This window comes from Triturus cristatus, chromosome 1_2 (genome assembly GCF_964204655.1).
Source record: "Triturus cristatus chromosome 1_2, aTriCri1.1, whole genome shotgun sequence".
In the NCBI taxonomy this organism is placed as follows: Eukaryota; Metazoa; Chordata; class Amphibia; order Caudata; family Salamandridae; genus Triturus; species Triturus cristatus.
Window position 1 is genome coordinate 201,565,038 of NC_140580.1, and position 22,099 is coordinate 201,587,136.

Below are 22,099 nucleotides of genomic sequence, written 5' to 3' on the forward strand. Positions count from 1 at the left end.
CGGTTTCGGTCTAATGAATCTCACCCATGTGCGCCCAGAAGCCATCCGTTCACAAGGGAGGCCTGTTTATTGCATTCAGGGATCCTTATCCCAAACTCAAGGGTGCTTCAGGACACCAGGGAGCAGATAAATCCAGATTTGATTTGTAGTCCATATGGAGTGATCCACACACAGTTAGGAAGGCACACACACAAGGTTCAGCTGTCGCGAGTGCCTGTCAGAGCCGTCCACAAGTCCCTACTAACAGCTGGAGCAATGCCTTGGCAGCGATGGCGTGAGGGGAGGATTTGCAGGTGCTTAGCAGGCACTGTGGCTTCAGGTTTCTGTGCAAGTATTGGAAGACCATGTGCTGACCCTGCTGTGAATCTGCACCCACAGCACTCAGACAGAACAGCACGGCTTCTATAGAGGAGGAGGTGAGATACCACAGCAGTACACCAATGATGGTGTGTGGGGAAGACAATGCTTAGATCCAATCAGAATCCGTGGCACAATATGGGGCACCGCCATTGGGAGAACTAGTGCACAGAGTTCTGAACAGCGTCTCTATTGTCTGCATCTGCCAGAAAGAGGTGTCAACAAGAACAGTGTGTAAGAGGCTGCTCGGAGGTCATCTACAGGCTGTAAATGCCACCAGATGAATTGTATGATCATTCTTGTGGTAATGCAGGGGGATTCCCAGAATGCATTCATTTTACCACTGATGAGTGACACTGGTCTGGGAACCTGCACTTCTATTAACCATATTATAGTAGTGGTTCACTTCACTCAAGGTGACCAACATTTCATCACCTTCCCCAGTTTGGGCAGTGCCCCAATGATTCCAAGAGACATATCAGACACCTGCCACACTTGTTGAAGAGACTGTCCATCTGTATTGTGCTAGGTGTGTCTGCAACTTGCCTCATTCTGTAGCTAGCGATCCACAGCTTCCAGTGCTTCCTTCAAAAATGTGAGGAGATAAGATGTTATATTTGTCATTTTACCGCTCAAGCTGTGCTTTAAAGTGGGATAAAAAAGGTAGCGGGACACTAAAACCGCTGTGGCTGGAGAAGCCTTTAGTCACAGCATGGCCTATGTAATTAATACATGTGAAACAGCATCCTGCATTTGACATATTCGTAAATGTAGTCTCGCTGGGCAAAATATAATGAAAAACAACAGAATACTTGAGATTTATGAGTTTACATATGTTTATTTAGGGACAAAAAAAAAACTAGGGTAAGTTTAAAAGTAAGTAGCAAACCATTAGTTATTCAATTGAAAGGAAATAATGATTTACGCTTCAAAACACCAATGGTGAACATCAGTAGCTATCTGTCACTTAGTTTCAGTGTTACAAAATAGCCTTCTGGTGACTTTGCATTGCAGCCATAGCATGTGACAAGCAGAAAGGTAGTGGGTTTTTTTCTTCAACCAGTGAATGATAGAAATAGAGGACCCTAAGGGGCTGTGATTCAATGCCCATTTTAGGTTTCGTCTTCATAGCGCTTGCGCTGTGCTTGCGAAATCTATTGTATTCAATATGTCTTAAAAGGGGTTTAATATCCCGCCCCTACTTCTTATATGTTTGTGTGCTTGCCACTTTACTTTTCCTCCATTTCTATTGGTTGCAACATTTGATTTCCTGTTGTTCCTTGTGTGTTTCTCTTATCCGTGGCCCGTGGCCCAAGTACTCATTTTCATCTGCTTTGGTGGGTTGAACTTCTTTTTATTAGGTTAAGCCGGCACAGCGTTTACTGTTTACCTTTACCTAATCTTTCCCAGGCTGCATGCATTTCAAGCGTGCTTGCCAACACTTTTTTATTTAATCTCCTCCTTTTGTTTGTCCAACTGTTTTTTAATGTAATCTTGTTGTGTCAGCACGCATTTCAAGCGGCTTTTTTTCTTTCCCTCTGCCGTCTTTGTTCCACAATTCACTTCCTCTCATTTGGTAATGGTTCGCCAGTTCCTGGCGCCAGGACGCCCCTTGGCTGGGGCAGCTGTGCGCGGTACAAAAACCAGTAACATAACATAACATAACAGTTGCTCCACTCTTGCCTCCTCCTCGTATGGCAGGCTGCCCTCTCCTGGATGCTCCCTTGCCTTCTCTCTGTAGGGAGATGCCTCTTATCTGACGGGGCACATAGCCATGCAATCCTTGAGATGGAGAGTGTTTGTTTTGGCAGTGACCTGGGAGTAGAGCTGTAGTGAGATATGGAGAGGCTCCTTCTTCTATCCAACTTTCACCGGTGTCAGGGCAGGGAACCGGGAGGCAGGAAGGTGGGGCTGGGAACTCTTGTTGCGAGCATCTCTGTAACACCTCTTCCACTATATACATTATTGTTTGGATGGAAAATTGACATAAAAACGTGCACAATACCTTTTTAATTGCTATACTAGACACCTACCATAGCCCTTAACATTTACATTTTTTGAGTGTTTATAAACTTTTTTAAATTGATGTCATTACTTTTGAACAGCTAAACTGAAGAACACACTCTAGTAAAACATGTTTGTGCTTTATAGGTGGGTGAGGAATAAACTAAAGAAATGTGGTCTATTAACCCTTACCAGACTGTGGTGTAATTATAGCACACCTTTCTCTTTTTCTTACACCATGCGGTAGGAATAGGCATGCATTTTAGTGACCTTGCACAAAACGTTCTAAAGGAGTGCATGAAAGGATTTCACTAATGTGAGTAAGCTGCACTTCCAATCATTTTAGCTCAGGCTGGGTGGTTGTTGCTTTATGGATCTGTGGCATCCAAGCGCAGTGCACTTAGCTGGCGGTGTCATCCCTCATGCTCTGCCATTACTGGGCAGCCAAACCTTCCCGGGAGTACCACTCTCATAGGCACTTAACTCTGCCCCCTTCAAAGGGATACCATGCTCCCTCCTCTTGGAAGGACGTCACCCTAACAAAACAGCTTCCACGTACACACGCCACTTTCGGGCGAATCAGACAGGTTATTGCAGCGCAGGCACCCATCAAGTGCTTTACTGGGCTTTGTGGCCCGACCCTTCCTTGTTTTCACTAACCACACCTTGGGGATCACTGCTGCTTGTTATTTCCAATCCAATAGTGATATCTGGACCTGAAGGAAGGAACTGCCCAATTGATATATACGGCCAGTGAACAATTTTGGAAGCTCTGTTTTGTGGACCGTTTGAATGGCACTTTGTGACGCTGTATATTTGGTTGAGTACCTTGAGTGAATATTTTTCCCCTAAAGAAGTCCATTCTAATGGACAAAATGCATTGGCTGTCTTCAGCACATATGTGTGATACTTTTGAAGAAAAGAAGTAAATAAAGGCAAGAATCACATAAAGTTTAATTGTTTGATTTGGGTTGGTTTCTCCCCTTCATCATTCTCGTTATTTGTTGTGGTGCACTGCTACGTTTTTCTTTTCTTACGGTTTTAGCAAAAGGCTGCCACCAAAGGGGGCCTTGAGGGACGGCGCCATAACAGCCGCCAGAGCCTGCAAGGAAACGGATCTGGTTTGCGCCGCCCGGAAAATCTGCACGGCGAAAGGCACCCGAGGCCTTCTCTCCCCCCTTCCAAGGACAAAGGGAAGAGAGGAAGAGGGGAGGGGGGATATAAGGCGACGCTCCCCCTAGGCAGCTCACCTTTACATCAGGGGACTGGGGGAGCAGCGCCAAAGGATTATTGAGTGCGTGGCATTGGGGCCAATGCTGCCCACTTTGGAGCTATGGAACTGAGTTTGAGTCTCGGCGGCGGCAGAAAGTAATTTTTGCCGAGTTCATCGGGCCCGCCAAGGCGCTGCGCTCCCCAGCCTCCAAGGACAGAGCCATCCCCCACTGTGGTTACCCCCACCGGCTACCAGGAGGCAGCACTGACGGAACTTGGAGGGCCATGGTGAGACAGGACCGGAGGCCCGAGGCATGACCCCCAGCTCTCCCAGACATCGGTAGAGGAGGCTCTCAGCTCCGGCTACGAACCGGGCAAAGCGGGACAGCAGTGGTGGCAAGGTGGGTTTGTGCTCTAGCTGCAACAAGGCGGGAGTGGGCACCGACAGGGGTTGGGAATGCCGGCAAGTACGGTCTGGTGTTTCGGCCAGAGCTGGCGACCAGGTCAACGAAAACGTGCACAATTTTTTGAACAGTGTGATGTGCTCATACTACAAACTTCACAAAATTACTGGTAGTACAGTGGGATATGCAAAAGCGATAATTTAAAGGGGTTTTAACTCCCTGGAGCACAAAACACGTAGAGCTCAGATTTTGAGAATTTGCGAACTGGGGAGAGACCGAGAACAAGGCAGCTATTGATGAAGTATTCACAATAGCCTAAATGCTTACACGCCACCACAATGAATTCAGTCCAGAATACAAAAGGTCCTAGTTTTTAGAGATATTAAGCTGTTACATCTTTACTCTATAGCTGAATTGGTAATAGGATGACCATGAGGATAGAAGGCAGAATAGTAAAACACGTAATTGGTTGTGCGCGCTAAATATATCACCATGCGTGGTGCATTTTGCAGAAGAGAAAGAGGCAGTTACGCACCGTCGTGTTGCAGCTTCGCAAGTTAAGTCGCAGTACTTTAGCATAAAATGCCGCGACTTGAAAGCAGGCGAGGACGCAGTCGTTAGTACTCGTGTCTCACTATAGGGCGCAGCTAAAGGGAAAAGCGCACAGAGGCCACTGACACCCTAAGGAAAAACAGTGGCCAAATCAGGTGTTCGGATAGAGCGGTGGAAACGGGGACACCAAAAGAAGGACAGGAGAGGTTGTGGCCATATGGTCACAGCTGCTGACTTTGGAGCTGGGAAAAGGGTTCGATCCCCGGCGTCAGCTCAGCTTCCTGGGATTTTTGGCAAATCACTTTAGCGCCACGCGCCTACCAAAAATTAGCGTATGCTTGCGTAAGGGGAATGGGTCCATCTGAAGAGTGTTAATACCTATGTGAGGGGAAGTGGCCTAACGGCTAGGGCGGGGGATCCCGCTTCGGGGAACGGGTTTCAAGTAGCGGCATTGTCGCGGATCATCCTCTGATACTGGTCAAATCACTTTATATCCCTGTGCCTAACAAAGAATGCCCTCAGCATGTAACACAACCGGGGCTCATGAAAAGCGCTCTGGTACCTTCGGGCCAAGTAAATAACAAAAGTTACATTCTTATCAATTGAGACTGAACAGGCCCTGGCTGCACGCATGCTGCTCAGCTCAGGGCCGGCTCTAGGGCGGTCCGACCGCACCGGGTGCTGGCTTGGCATGGGGCCGCCTGTGTTGTCAATTTATATTGTGATAAAAAGCCCTGCTGCCATTCCCGTGCTCCAGCAATTTTCAGGGAACAATTTTCTGGGAACGGTGATTAACTTTCTTCCTGGCGAGAGCAGAGTCTTGACTAGTAAGAATTTTGACTCGGAGGAAGTTTATTCATGGTATGCTGCGCCGAGGGTTAACCCGTTCGCTGCGTGCGTCGGCCAACGGCCGTCGCTAGCACTACCTCCTTAGTGCTGCGCACGTCCGTTGGCGAACACGGCCCCGCCCGCGCACGGAAACGCCCGCACCGCGGCAGATTTTACGCCGCGGTTAAAGGGTTAATATACCTGCGGCAAAGAACATGTAACATGCAGATCACAAAGGGAGTGCAATGTCAACAGATCGGTGGGGTACCGCTTTTGTGAGAGACTTCCTTTTGTTAGTTGCTATTACAGGGAGCGATTAACAGTCAAAGAATTTCGTGCAGATTTCAAAGTATAAATGGGAGCATATCCATTTTTTCCCAGATGTTGATTATTCTACCATCGCAAAAAGGGTTCAATTGGGTTTCAAAGCAGTCTGATTATCAAAGAGAGCCCCTACCCATTGCATTACATTTTAACCTCTTCAGCGCGGCGCGGATTTCCGCGCCACGCTGAAGATTCCGTGCGCGGGCGGGGCCATGATGGAACGGTTCCTTCATGCGCACAGCGCAACCGACGTGCACGACGGAACCGTTCCGTCATGCGCGTCGAAGGGGTTAAATTCAGGGTTTGGTGCTGATCCAGACCAAGTACTCTTCAACTATACTGCCTACCTGTAGGGAGAACAGGTGAATCCACCCCTGTCTGATATAACATGTCATATACACTGACATACCCACCTATGATTAATTGTTATAGGCTCCAGGAGGAGAAAAGGCGGAATGCACGGTTAGGAATAAATTGTAGGCTGCAATTTTGTAGGCTGTTGGTTTTGGTTATCTCACAGATATACAGCGTCTTATGGCAAGGCTCTGTCAATATCAGCAGGCTGAGTCAAAGCAGTAATTTCACCTTCTAAAGGACTACTTCACCTACATAAATATAAGCCAGCAATAATTTTATCAACTATCGAGACCAACTCCCAAGACTTATAACTAACCAGAAAGGCAGATGTCTGGATCAGGTCCCAGGGCGACCAGTCCACGGGGTGCTGATGATTTGTGGTAAACATGGCAAGGGAACACAGCAATATAAAAAATCAGTACCATGGAGTCGGGTAACAGTAAACAGTGGCTACTCAGTGCTAAGACCCCCTTGGGTGTGAGTGCACTTTACAAACATGCACGTTATGTTCCCTGCAACCCCAGCAGTGCCAACTCAGGATTTCATCATTCCAAAATAAGAAACTAGGAGAATCGAGGAGAATCGAGGGGGTAGTATATAAAGACAAAGTTCCAATGTGACAGGAAGCACTACAATGAAATGCGCAATTAAGTTGTATACTGGAAATCAAAAATTGTATAAAGGCACTTCCAAGTGTGTTACAGGGAAAATATTCGTAAAATAGTGCATTTAATGGGGGCGCGCTTACGAAGCTCAAGCTAACAATTGGGAAAGGAGAATTTTGATGGAAGGGAAGGATGTACGGTAACCCTATTAAGAATATACACCCCCCCCTCCCCCCCCCCCCCGCAGGGCCAACTTGGTTTTTCATCCTCCCACAGTGTGAAATAATGACATTTCAGTGGACAGGATGTAAAGAAAATGTCCAATGTAAATGTACCACAACGAAGTGCACAGTTATATTGTAAAGTGAAATACGGTAGATTAAAGAAGCAAAGGCACTGCAACAATGTGACAGGGGTAATGTGTGGAAAACATTGCATTTCATTGGGCGCGCGTACGAAGTTGCAGTTAAAAATGCCCAATACTAAGAAATTTAGGAGGAAGGAAGGGTTAGCGGTGAACCAATTGAGCATGACAAAGGCAACCTTCAGGTAATAACCCGGTCCAAGGGGACAATCTGGGTACCGGTGTCGCAGTGGTGCTTACCGGGGGGAGACTGCCAGGAGCACGAGTGAAGTAGGGGATTACATGTGTGACCCATGGAGAGAGGACACAGTGCCGTAAGACTCCGAAAAGGATACAAGCGTGCCACTACATGAGGGCAGAGCACACCATGGCGTTTGTGGGGAAGATTACCGTCAGAGCTTCCCAGACGTCAGCCTCCCGAGACATAGCTAGAGGTTGGTAATCTAGCGCTCGAGCAGAGGAACAGCACGGGCAGGCTCCACAGTAAGAGCAGTGGGAGGCACAAAGGGACGACATAAGTTTGGGGGAGCCGCAGGAAGACGGAAGCCTCCCTGGCGGCGTGGCGGAAACAAAAGGTGTATTGGTTTGGTTATGGAAACACACTGACAGGGCGGTGTGTAGAAGGAGGGCCACTCACTCAGGGATGCCTCACGGCTGGGTGAGTACGCCTGACAAAAATCGGGGTAGCAAACGGAGACGGTACTCGAAGCCCAGCCGCTGCCAGACGGTAGGGCACAAAAGAGACTAGCAAGGTAGCGAGTTAGGGCCTAACTCGGGAGAAAGGCTAACCCCACACGCAAGGGTCGTGGAAAACAACAAAGAACAATCTACAAGCTGTCACAGTGATTTACGACCCTAGGAGATGCAAATGAGAAAAAGACAAACCAGTGATTTATGGCCAGCCAATGATTTATGGCTGACGATTTATGATGCCCATGCAGAATGATTTATGACAACAAGATGATGACAGATTTGTGACAGAATGATTTATGACCTCCCGATGATTTATGGCCATGATTTATGGCTGATGATTTTTGATGATCAGGCAGAGTGATTTATGACAACAAGATGATGACAGATTTGTGCCAGAATGATTTATGACTTACCGATGATTTATGACCATGAGTTATGGCTGCTGATATATGATGATCAGGCGGAGTGATTTATGACAACAACATAATGGCTGCTTGCGGCCAAATGATTTATGATACACAATGATTTATGACCCATGATTTATGATGTCCAAATGACACTGAGTGATACCCAATCCATGATAATGTATGATAATGACTTATGACCCGGGCCCCAAGAAGGTGTCGAGGGAAGTTGTACAAATACGACGTATGTAAGGAGTAATAAAACTGCGGCCAACAACCACCACAAAAAATACAATGACTGTTGGCTGTTTGTAGTAAGGTAGATACACAAGTATGGTACGGTTCCTGGAATGGGCACTGTGCGGCTGTTATAAAGTGTGTACACTTCCCCTTTACATTAGGTCAATTCTAAACCTCTTTCGGTTTAGAAAGAAACTAAAAACCTGGCTTTCTCCTAAGTAATTTATCATACATGTGTCCTCTCTACCTTAGGGTTAGCGCCTTGATACCTTCGGGTATTTTGGGGCACTCAGTAAATTACTTTAACATAACATACAGTATAGACTCAGTGCCCGTACACATGTACGTTTATTGTCCTGGGCACTTCGTGCCTCTTGTCACAACAGTACTCAGACATGCAGTATAACACACAGCTCACACCAGTGTAACTGGGGAGCATCACAGGGAGACATCACAGTGACTGGAGTCAGACCTTGGCAGGCTGATCTCACTCTAATGCACCACAGACCCCTTACGCTCGTGCTTCTTCCTCACACTGCATGCTCTAAAGACTGGGCATGTCTGTAGCCCATTACACAGACAAGATTTGTACCTCGGCCAGCAATACAGCAATAATCCAATTGGATAAAGCACCAAATGCAGCACCTTTACCGTTTCCGAGCGCTGTAAAACGTTTGGTGCACTCGGATTTAACAGCATCGGAAGGATGAATTTGACTTTTACCATCCAAACAATTGACTCCTAAGGCACCATGTTTGTGAGCAGTGAGCCTTCAGTTCGCTGAGCTATCCTGACAACTAGATGAGATGCTCACCACACCGCCTTCCCCAGGTACTCGCTACTCCCCTTAAAGCACTGCGCATGTATGGGTCCATCATAGAATGACAATGACCTATTGAAGTGTATGCGCACATTGCGCACCGAAGATAATAGCAGTTACTCCTCATCAGGAGTCAAGGGAGCCACTGACACAGTAGTAGGGCAGGAGGCCACAGCGGACTGTAAGTGACTTCAGTGCGAGTCACAGGTGTCACTTTCGAGCTACATGAACGTCATGTGTGGTTTACACACCCGCTGAAGGTTAACTTTCATTGAGGACGCGCCATATGCTTGTGGTTTCTGTCCTTTGTGTCACCTGATGCTACCGCAGTTCAGTATTAAAACCATGTTCAGATGCTGAAGCTGAGTGCCAAAGAAAACACACATTCACACTACCATAGCACTACCATAGCAGTGGCGTGGTGAGAGCCTGCTTCATAGCGCTGTGTGTAAAGTGAGGAGCGGCAGCAGCTCAATGCTTCAGAACAAGTGTGTGCCTTAAGGAGGTGATGCTCTTTGTGGCTTTACAATGCTGTTGGCTGCTTCTATTACTCATTGAGGTGATGCTGTTTGTGGCTGTAAAAAAGGTGTTGGCTGCTTCTGTTAGTGATTGGGTGTTGGCAGCATTCCTATCCACACACCTACTGCTGAGAAAAACACAAAAAGACTAGTCACTGGAACCTCAAGACCTACAAGTTCGATTGAGAATCTATCCATGAAGTTCTAGATGAAAGCAAAGTGCAAAGTGACCCAAACAGGAACATGAGCACTTGTCTACTCGCACTAGTGACATGCGTCTAGGGTGCGGCATAACGGCCAGAGCAGCCGACTTAGGTGCTGGTGATCCAGGTTCGATTCTGGGCTTTTGCTTAACTAAGGGGCATATGCATCAACATTAGCATTTGCGATTCCTTATTAGCGAAAAATAAGGATTCGCTAATAAGGAATAGCAAAAGGCTATGCATGTAGGAATCGCTATTCAAATAGCGATTCCTTAACTTTCCTTAATTGCTACTAGCAAATAGCGAGTAGCAATTAAGGAATGCCGTCCCAATCATTCCTATGGGCCTCCAGGCCCATAGGAATGAATCGGAGATTGCATGAGCAAATAGCGAGTACCAGTAGGTTCTCGCAAATTGCTCATGCAATTTCAAGGGTACAAGGGTGTCAAAATGACACCCTATAGCACCCCTGAAAATGATATGTGCACATATGTTGCACACACACATGCTCTAAGGGCATGTGTGTGCGCAACATGAAACTTTGAAAAATGCACAAAAGTGCATTTTTCAAAGTTTTTGCAAATTACCATGCAGTTCATCTTCATGGTAATTTGCTCACCCTATTAGCGAAATCGCTAATTTTTTAACTTTGATGCATTGCATTTAAGGAATCTCACTTTGGGATTCCTTAAATGCAATCGCTATTTAAGGAATCGGTATTTAAGGAATCCCTATTTAAAGAATCGCTATTTAAGGATTCCTTAACTAGCGATTTTTGCTTTTGGGTTGATGCATTGGGATTGGGTATTTTTAACTTAATACCGGGAGCTATTAGCGAATCGGTATTTTACCGACTGGATTTTGGGTTGATGCATGAGGCTGATAGTGTGTTCTGGGTAAATCATTCAATCTCCCCATGCCCACTGACAGCACCTAGAGACCTCACGGGTGATTGGCCACGCAAATCCAAGTATCATTGGTCATGGCTGCTGGCATGTCTCACCCTTTATTGTGCCACAGTTTGTAAAAACCTTATCTGTCATGTTGGGAGACATGCACAAGTGTGTGACCTTTTTCTCTGGATCTGTAGAAAACATCAAAAATAAAGTAGGGTTTATCTACTCTCTAAATGTCCAAATGAGCACTTGTTTTGTGCACAGTTTTTAGAAGAGGGGACTTCTTTAATGCTTACAGACGTTGGCTGTGCAGTTAATATCGAACTGTGCAGTGCACATTCAAGTGAAGGGTCACTGACTCTAGAGCCCGATTTCAAAACAGTAGGATTCATATCCATTTTAAACTTGTAAACCCACAGGGGGTGTGGAGTACCACAGCGGGTACCTTCACGTTAAAAATATTGTTCTCTTGGAGGAAATGAACAAAGATAGCTGGGGTGGCCAACCTCCTCTATGGTGTGATGTTGCAGGAGGTAGGGGGTGGCTTAGGGGATACACTAATGGCGGAGGGGCCTATTATCTGGGAACACTTAAATGAAGCACGGCTACACTCTTGCTCGGGTCCGTGCTGTCAGCCACGAGCGCTGAAGTCACCCTTTATTTATACTCCCTGGTCCGCGCCCGGCCCAGGGAGTTGAAGTGGCAACAATGTATTGTATGAGCCGGGTGGCTCACTACATCTGGCACTGGTATGAGTCGACATTGGCATTTTGCAGCTCTTGTCACATCATTAGTTTGGTTTTTGGGTCACAGTGCTTCCCACTGAAGAATCAACATGTTACTCCTCCCGCTCTCTGTTATGTTTCACACCCTCCTTCCACATGTTGCTTAACCCTCTGCCCCCCTGCTGTTTTATACCTACTACACAGCACCGCAGGCTGCTATGCAACATGGCATAACGGAAATAAAAAAAACCTCTGTGACCCGGTCAATGCTGGCCATGTCACGGAGCTTGCACAACAGCTCACACTTCTGAGCAACATGTAAACATTGGCAAAAGCAAGAGATTTCCCATGGGCAAAAGCTATTGGCATTGCCAATACATGTTGTGCTTTAACGGGGCAGGCCAAGGCCCAGTCCTACTAAGAGCACTGATGTAGACTTCTAAAGATGAAGAACACATAAAAAGCAGAAACAATGTTTCTAATATCGCAGGGCAGGCCGCCCCAAAGGGTAACATTTGTGGCACACATACTTGGCCTACACAACAAGAAAAAAAACAATCTTCAGTAACCATTACCTAATCATTTTTTGAAGTGAGTAGCTAACTTCAGTTTATGTGCAACCAAGACCAAAATTTAAAGTGATTATTTGCCTACCTTGTGGTTATGAAAGTGGAATGTTGACCAATGCATTAAAAAATAAAGATAGCTAGAGTATGCATCATACTATTTCACAATTGCCATAGATTTACATGTTGCTACTTGGTATTATATGTTGTATATGGTTTGTGTTACTTTTGATATGTTATGTTACACAGTTCCTACAAACTAATTCATGCTTCCATTTTCATTATATGGCACCAGACTGAAACTACTGAAACAAAACAAACCAAATTCTAAATTTTTTCCTGGAACACAGACTTATATCCAACATGTATAATAATGTTATACCTAATAATGGGCTGGGATCTATGGGTATGGTATTTCTGCAGCTATAATGTAACTTCTCCAATAAAAACATTCCGGAGGGCCAATGTAGTTGATGTGATAGTATTTGACTGCTTGCAGGTTGTTTCCCACCTTGGAAAACCTCATAAATGTACTCTTTCAAATACACAAATAAGTGTTCTTCCAGGATGGGAAATAAAATGAGAACAGTCTGGGGATATTCATATACAATGAGTACAAATAGAAGTACAAATAGAAACGTCTATGTGCTCTTTGCACTTTTTTAACAGGGAGTTGGACGTTTTGGGCCAATTCACAAAGACTTGTAAGAGTACATAAAAGAGCACTATAGTAGAACTACACCCATTAGTTGTATATGGTAAGGCAAATCCGGCATTCTCTCTCTTCTTAATAAAGAATCAGATAACCATACCCAAAGATGGGGCAGGAAGTCTTCTTTTAAAAAGATGTTGCCACATAAGTTGTGTGCAGCCTAAGAGCGTCATACCCAAGTAGGAGAAAGGTGGAGAGTAACAGGAAAGCAGCTGGTAGCCTGTGTGAGTGGCGAAGTGTGCGTCATACCTGCTGGAATTCTATTATGTGAATCTGAGGACAGTTCAGTGATTTGCCAACAACTAAAAATGAGGGTCTTCTTGCAAGCTCTATAATCTCAAATCAAAGATGAAGGTGGAAAGCAGACAAGAGATAAAGGAGAATTATCTAAGTGTGTGAGAGATTATGCTAGAGCTGATGGCACCTGTTTGTTAGGGGTTTAGGCTGCCTACGGTTCCCCAAGCTTCCTGTAGATCTTGTGGTTACAGCATATTCTCGATTCTCAAAACCTGGTTAGAGAATGAACTTGCTTTCCATCAAAGGTAGAATCATCCTCTATTTATTTTATAGTTTTGCAAAGCGTATAATTACCCCTAAAGGTTTCCCGGAGCTTAGCATGATGAAATAGAAGAACTATGTATTTAGAACAGCCATGTCTTCAAACCTTGGCAGACCGCAAGAAGAGCAGTACTGTCTCTAAGGGATTTAGGAAGGGAATTCCACAGTTCTGGACCTAGCACTGCAAAAGAACGTCCTCCCATCCAGACCTGAAGGAATCTCGGTACCTTGAGGAGAAACAAGTTAGAGGATCTCAGGGGACGAGATGGGATATAAGATATCACTAGCTCTTGGATATAATAGGGCCCTTTTCTGGCTTTTGCCTTAAACATGTAGCAGAGAGCCTTAAATTGGATCTGTTTAGGGATTGTCAGTCAGTGCAGTTCACGAAGGAGGTGTGAAACTGAGGCATGTTTTGGAACTTGGTACAGCAGTCTAGCTTCTGAATTCTGGACCAACTGCAGACGCCTCATGTATGCCTGGTCTGCTCCCAAATATAAGATGTCACCGTAATCCAGTCCATATATAAGTAAGGCCTGGATCACGGTCTTCTAAATGGATTGGGAGATCATCCAGAGGATCTTCCTCATCCATTTCAACACAGCGAAACAGTGAGACAAAGTATCATAAGCTGTGCTAAGATCCAATAAGATAAGCACAGCTGTACCGCCCTCATCCAGAAGTCGTCTAAGATGTTCAGTGACTCCAAGGAGGGCGGAATCCGTATTGTGTCTTGCCTTGAACCCTGACTGTGAAGGATGAAAAAATTCTTGGGCATCTACGTAGGATGTGAGATGAGCATTATTATGCTCCTGCTAATTTTGGAAAGCACAGGTAGCCGAGAGATTGGTCTGAAGTTCGACCAAATCCAAGTGTCAAGATTTTTTTTTTTTTTTTAGGAGTGGAAGCACCATAGCTTGCTTTCAACTCTGAGGGACAAGGCCTTTATGCAAGAGGTGTTTAGGAGATCAACCATCATATGTAATAGTATTGGATCCAGTAGAACAAAGTTTGGATGGTGGTAGAGGATCCAATGGTGAGTCTGATTTGATAGCTTGCAGAATAGTAACAAAGGTGGAAAGGTCAAGAGTAGGCCAGGGTGACAAATGGGGTGTTAAATCAAGACTATTCACACTGTTACAAAGTTCTTGTTGTGGCTGGGTCATTCGCTGATTAGGAAGGTCTGAAACCCCAAGTAAGGAGTCGCTCTTCATGTCTTTGGACAGTTGAAGATTGATGTCAGCCTCTTTTTTAATAAAGAACTGGGCAAGCTCCTCGCATTTACTTTTGGAAAGCGAGGGAGCAGGAGACCCATTATAAGAATCAGCAAGTTCCCGAACCACATTAAAAAGCATGTTGGGACAGTTATGTGCCAATGCAATTTTATCAGAATAGAATTAGGTGCACTCTGTTCTACATAGTTTATGATATTTTTTAATTGCTGATTTATACTTCTTTTTGGCATCTTCAGCATAAGACTTTCTACAAAGTCTCTTCCAGTATTTTTTCCTGCTGAAATTGATTCATTAAACCATGGAGCAGGTAGAATAGCTCTGGCTGGGTGCAATGAGGAGAGTGGCAGGATGGCATCCATTTATTTAACAACCCAACTGTCAATGAGTTTCAGATGATGATCGGTCTTCTTCATTAAAACAGGTTGTGTGTGTAAACGTTGGAAGTCTAGCATCGAAACATCCAGTTTAGACAAGACCCTAGTCTAAATAGCCGTTTTATTCAGCACATTCACAGGGTTAGCCGGAGTTTGAATAGAGAAAGGGATTCTAGCAGCTAAGGGATGGTTATTTATACCAAATAGAACACGGGTTCTATTGCAAGCAGCTATGGAGCTATTGGCAACTCTCATGCTGTCTGTGAGCTACCTGTGAGTAGCTCCCCAATGAGCAGCCCAACCTATTGAAAAAAAATGTTCTTTGGTTGAACTGGGTAAGTTTCCAAAATTGAAAGGATTAATTCAAAACTAAAATATGTGTACTTTTGGAACTGATAAGCTGACATTTGGAGAAAACAATTATGACGCTAAAAGTTAAATGCTAATTCATGCTGCATTGGGCAGCCTTGTTAATGACCCTAGGTGCCAGGCGGCACTGTGTATATGACTGCATAGGCATGCAGAGGCATTTAACATTGAAACTGATAGAGGTTTTTTCACAATTTTGCTGGTGAGTGACCTTGCCTAGTGCACTCAGGTGGCCACAGCTTGTAATAATGCATGCACTAACAGAATCTTGTCTGAATTGGACACTGTAACGTTGATGATTTGTATTAGTAGCTTGGAATGATTTTCACTGAACAGAAGTAGCTCCTATTATAGAAAAGGTGGGAGATCCATGCCCTAGCCTCTTGCAGGGAAGGACTAAAAGGACGACTTGCTTTTGCTGAGCATTGGAATGTGATTTTGTATGTTGCAATATGGTCTGGTCTATGGTGCACGTTAGTAATAAGTAATTAAACATAACAGAGTGATCATATTGAACAAGAGGACACCTCAGAAAAAATAACCATTACATTGGCTGAAAAAGAGAGATCAAGATCCACTTCTATCTGGTGGAATGCCATATATAAGAGGTCCTGATAGGGTGTGAGGATTTAGAAAAAGAAGCATCCATAAAAAAATACCCGTCAGTTGAATTGCAGAGAGCCAAAAGCGACCACACTGGTAAATATGTCAATGATTTCTTTAGTTTTCTATTGAAAACTGATTTGGGGGATCCATTTATATCTGGATACGAGTCTGTCAAGTTTGAATGAGAAGAGTCTGGGAACGATATAACCTACCGAGGTTTTGATCATAATGCGTCCTTACACAAGCAAACAAAAAGTCATGCAATTGGCCAAATCATTAAGTAATGTATTCTTTCATGACCAGAATCTATCACTCATTCACAATATATCACAAGTAAGTCAGCAACTGTCTCAGGCTTGGCGTCTCTGCATCTAAAAGCTGAAAGGATAGAAAGTAACATGCTACTTGGGATGTGGTGCTCATCTTCACTAACCAGGTCATGGAGCTTCCAGCACAGCATGACACTACTGTGGAATAGTCTTCCACCAACTTATATTGAGACCGGGTCAGAGGTGGCAAGGCCATAGAAAAGGTACAAGGCACTTTGTTTAAGCGGAGACTGGTGAAACATCAAAAGTATGATGTGCTATTTACAACTGTTATGGGTTAATCAGCTGTTGTCCTTAATCCAACTGGTATGGCTTTAATTGCTGTTGTATGCTGAATGTTGTATTTTTTACTCCTCTTTTTTCTCATCAAACTTTTTAAGTAGTATTCTCTGAACAAAAAGTTCTTCATAAACAGAAACAAGCTCTGATGGCGAGATCAGTATGAATCAATATGTGCTAAAAGAACAATTGATGGACAGAATGCTGAACAATATCAAACGTTCACACCAGTACAGAGATCTGGGCATAAATCCATTGTTTTTTTGCTTCCCATGCCATTCCAGTTTAAACCCAGCAATATGCAAATCAGTCTTGACCATGCTCTCCATGGGAACAGTGCAACTTTAACTGGCCGGCCAGGTCCTCCCTGGACCGGAAACAAGCATCCTGGGACCGATTTCTGGATTTCACCCCTCATCAGCCAGGCTAGCTAGACTCCAGTGGCATGCAGAGCATGGGACCCACGTCTGGGCATACCAGTCCCACTCGGTATGACAAATGTAAAAAAATCAATTGATGGAGAGAATGCCGAACAATGTCCAACATTCACCCCAGTACAGCGATCTGGGCCTAAATCCATGGTTTTTTGCTCCCCATGTAATTCCAATTTAAACCTAGCCATATGCAAATCAGTCTTGACCCTGCTCCTTATGGGAACAGCCCAGCCCGAACTGCCAGGCCAGGTCCTCCTTAGACCAGAAACAAGTATCTGGGGACTGGTTTCGGGGTTTCATCCCTCATCAGCCAGGCTGGCTTGACTCCAGTGGCATGGAGAGCACGGGACCCACGTCTGGGCACACCTGCCCCACACAGGATGATAATTATGGAAAGAACAATTGATGGACAGAATGCTTAACAATGTCAGACACTCACCCCAGTACAGAGATCTCGGCCTGAATCCATTGTTTTTTTTCTCCTCATGCCATTCCACTTTAAATACATCCATGTGCAAATCAGTCTTGGCCCTGCTCCCCATGGGAAGAGTCCAGCACGAACTGCGAGGCCAGGTCCATGGTTTGGTCCAAACTGGGGTGGCATGGTGAGCAAAAGAATGATGGAGTGAACCAAGATCTTTGTGACTGTGGTGAATGTTTGCATTGTTCAACATTCCGTCCAACATTTGTTCCTTTTGCTATTGTTGCACTAAGTGGAAAACGTATGCCCAGAAGTGGATCCCGTGCTCACTGCGCCACTGGATTTAAGCTAGCATGGCTGATGAGGGGTGATGCCCCAAAACCGGTCCCAGGATGCTTCTTTTCAATCCAGGGAGGACCTGGCTTGGCAGTTGGGTCTGTGCTGTTCCCATGAGGAGCAGGATCAAAACTGATTTGCGTATGGCGTGGTAAAAGCTGAGGTGGAGTGGTGAGCAAAAGAACGATTGATTAAACCCAGATCTTTGTGAATGAGTGTGAATGTCTGCATTGTTCAGCATTCCGTCCATCATTTGTTCTTTTTGCTTTTGTTGTTCTAAGTTAGAAGGTTATGCGCAGACGTGGGTCCCGAGCTCACTGCACCAGTTGATTCAAGCTCACCTGTCTGATGAGGGGTAATGCCCCGAAACCAGTCCAAGGATGCTTCTTCACAGTCCAGGGAGGACCTGGCTTTGCAGTTCGGGCTGTACTGTTCCCATGAGGAGCAGGGTCAAGACTAATTTGCATATAGCTGGGTCCAAACATGGGGTGGCGTGGTGAGCAAAAGAACGATAGATTAAACCCAGATCTTTGTGGCTGGGGGTGAATGTTTGCATTTTCCAGGGTGAAACTCCATGAGTTTTGCCCGCCCCTCGTCTCTTTCCCTTTCCTTCAAACAACTGAAAGAGGAGGCGAGGAAAAGGGTAGTGATTGAGAGGCCTTGGGATAGAATCACCACAAATCACCTGAAAAGAATTACCAGAATCCTGTGGCACAAGAACGATGAGCTGTGCTTGACAGCGTTTTTAATTGGACCCCTTTCTTTATCAGCCACACGTATTCTCAAAGGACTGCTTATGAACACGCTCAAAGGAAAAAAAGATATTTATGAGGCGTGACCTGAGGCGTGACCTGCTGTTGCAGGCACAAATACCCTTGGAGGTTAATGCAAGCTATAGAGTCTCTGAAGGGAGACAGAAGAGCAAAAGTCTACCAGGGGTCCCCCACATCAACTCCAATTAGAAATCCATATAGATTTGAAAACCTCATCACACACTGAAAAATGTTAGTCATGGACCAGCACTCAGTAGGTATTTACTCTCTCTTGGGAGTGCTTAGGGCCTGGAAGGAATTCTGGAGAAACGTCATAGAATATAGTCAATATGTAATTGTATTTAACAACAGAAAAGAAAAAATAACCGAAAACCTAAAGACAGTTGAGCATTCTTAGTTTAATTCTTGCCTTTGGCACAGAGCACCTTGTAGGTTCTGTCTACCTGAAACATAAAAGAATTAGAAAGAGGTTTACTTGTGAAAGTAAAGGACCAGATAGAACATCAGTATGTTACTTGTCTTTCGTTCTAATGATACATTTTAAGGTATCCTTCAACTGAATTTACGTCACCACTAGCACTGTGGAAACATTACTGATAGGATCACAGTAGGGTCACTGAGTAACTCTAAATCGATTACTTGAATTATAGGAAAGAAGAAGTATATTTACAAACCAGATGGTGGATTCGTGTACGAGATGTGGAGTTTGATTAGCATATTTGTATTTTTCATTGTGAAACCGTGCTTTTTTACTTCACACTGAAATCTCTAAATCTTACCCCAAAATACAAAGGTTCGTATAAAAACCATAAAAGGGAATATCCCAAGCCCGAGAATTAAAGAAAAGGCCCCGGAAATGACTAAAGGACCCGAGAATGATAAATAGTCGACATAGTCATACTCAGAAATCTGAAAATCATTAAGACGACACTACCATTAAAAAAATTAACAAAAAAGATGAACAAGGGTGAAGATAAAAGGGAAGAGGATCTTTGGGGGAAAACTGTCTCACAATGTTAAAAAACGAAGTTCTTCCGGTCTTTAGCATGCATCGAGTTACTGATTTCTACTTTCTCTTTATCTGAGACAGAAGACCAGTCTAAATATGAAAAGCAACTAAAATAATTCCAATTTCATACCAAGATCTTTATTCACCACCATGATCACTGTAACTGTAATCTGTTGACTTTTTTCAACGATAATAAGTCACTGAAAATAATTAGTTGCAGCTCCAAGTTGATTACTTTGCCCAAGTATCAAGGACGCCCTTCCAAAAACCAATTTTCACAAGGTGTCTGCAGCTGTGCTGGTTGTAAGCAGTTGTGATCAGTTGTGATCACAACATCTCAAAACCTTGCCAACTTCTTTCAAATGGACATCTTTTCAAGTAACCATTGCGTGTGTTGAGTAACCCGTTGTTGGATGCAGCATGCCTACATTAGGACAAGTTGAACATATTATAGGAAGACAGTTATTCCACAACATCCCGTCATGCATTAGGCTTGCACCATTTTTCTTAAATTCAAAAAGGAACATATAACCAGCATCTTCAATGAGCACCTATTGTCCTAGATACAGCAGCTATGGTTGGATGGCAGGAGTACGATGGCCCCTGATGGAAGCAAAGGCAGTAGCCCCCCACCCTCCTGGGGAATAGTAAAAGACACCCATAACAATCGGCGGTCCCTTCAGACTGCTGGACCCCAGTGCCACTGCTCCTGATGCACTGACGATGCCTGTTCCCCTTCCTTACTGTAAGAGCCCTCAAGTTCCCTTTGTCTCCAGCCCACATGTAGACCTCGCTCTTCGTCACTTTTATAATGTTCTTGAGTTTTCGCCCAACCATGGCTTTGCCCTCTGGCCTACGACACGTACATTACTCGGTTGATTACTCGCCCCTATCCTGCCACTAGGAAAATTTTTTTAAACAGTAACAACAATACAAATAGCGGATTTCAGCGGATTTCTTCAGTTTCTTAAGTCCCTTTCGTATTGTCCAACCTTTAAACTTTGTCCAGAGAATTGCGATTATGAAATATCATGCCTGATAAATGGGATAGGAGAGGTGTACATACATGCTTGCGTACATAAACCCACAACTCTTTATTAAGAACCCAAGAAGCAAGCTTTCTGAATGTAGTAAACCTATAACTAAGCACTTGGCCTAGCTGGACAAACGCTCTGCTTCCAAGTAATTCCACACAGCTTTATTCACAAAATATGCATTTCAGGAATGTCCAACAAAAGACGTATATCCAACAAGTATGGTCTGGCATAATGTTTAGAGAACACCTGGAAAAAGGCCGTTCGAACAGCTCTGATGGAACCCAACATGTAAACCTACCGTTTATAGCGGCCAGAGAAGAGCAGGGCTTTAACTACCAAGCACCAGACTCTGATTGGATGTAAGCAGGCACGTTTGGAGGCTGGCTGTTGTACGTATCATGCCATCGAATCAAGGTCACGTTGTTGTTTTGTATCTACGCCTGGCTGGTCCAAATTCATATTGTTGTTTTGTATCTACGCCTGGCTTGTCCAAATTCATATTGTTGTTTTGTATCTACGCCTGGCTTGTCCAAATTCATATTGTTGTTTTGTATCTACGCCTGGCTGGTCCAAATTCATATTGTTGTTTTGTATCTACGCCTGGCTGGTCCAAATTCATACAACAATGACACACCGAAAAGCACACAGGATTCTACCTACCCATCTTCTTGTCCCATCGGCAATCCGGATCCCTGGTGCACTAGTTTTGTTAGATTATTTATTTCCTCTTTCAGCACTTGGATTGTTTCCTTTGCTTTCTGCTCCTTCTCGTACGCGCTATCCACCATCTTCCACGCTTTTTCAATCTCCTAATGCATAAATGAGAAGGTGCATCATAATAAATAAAAAATAGCTTGTGCCACAGAATTTTATATAACATCCAATATGAGAAAAACATCTGCTTTATTAACAGTCCTGAGAGAGAAAAGATGTAAAGACATAAACGTTTAAAGCTGCGGTAACAGAAAGTTCAAAACATATATTTTTGCAGGATTAAACTGCTGCGACAGGGTGGTAAGACATCCAGCATTCTAAATGTCACAGTATTTCACACCCATTGCTGATGCTGGAAGCTGGAAGTCATATATCGAAATCATGTCCCTCCAGCACTTCGCTCATTTTCTTTGCTTTTACAATATTGCTTTCGCTTCTCTCTCAATGAAGCGCACTTCCACAGAAGCCTGCATTAGTATTCAGATCATCCAGATGTAATACTTATCAGGCTGCGTGCACTCAGTGCATTAACTGGAATTATACACAGTGGTGATACAATTTGACAATCTGATTTTCAAAGTAACATGTTAATGGCTTCCTGGCCACCGACGAGAGTCTGCAGCTGTACAGAAGAGCTTTTGAGAAGAGTGTGGGGGTTTGGGATGCAAATACTTCTGGCACCGAGTACTAACAAGATAGCTCTGCCAAGAAAACCCCCCTCTGAAAACTCATGCAGACGTTTTTAACACTATAATTACCAACTTCTGGTTGGTAAACTGACGACCTCTGTGTAAAAAAAAAAAAATGGAAAACAACCCCTGGTAAAGCCAATAGGTCTAAT

General features: G+C 44.3%; 1 protein-coding gene across 1 annotated transcript in view; it reads right to left on the reverse strand.

Annotated features, from left to right (window-relative positions):
* CFAP58 (cilia and flagella associated protein 58) overlaps positions 1-22,099 on the reverse strand; it is a 617,117-nt gene that overhangs the window by 419,760 nt on the left and 175,258 nt on the right. The window contains exon 3 of the mRNA XM_085603453.1: positions 21,205-21,353. Within this exon, the coding sequence (XP_085459579.1) occupies positions 21,205-21,353 (149 nt within the window). The remainder of the gene's footprint in view (positions 1-21,204; positions 21,354-22,099) is intronic.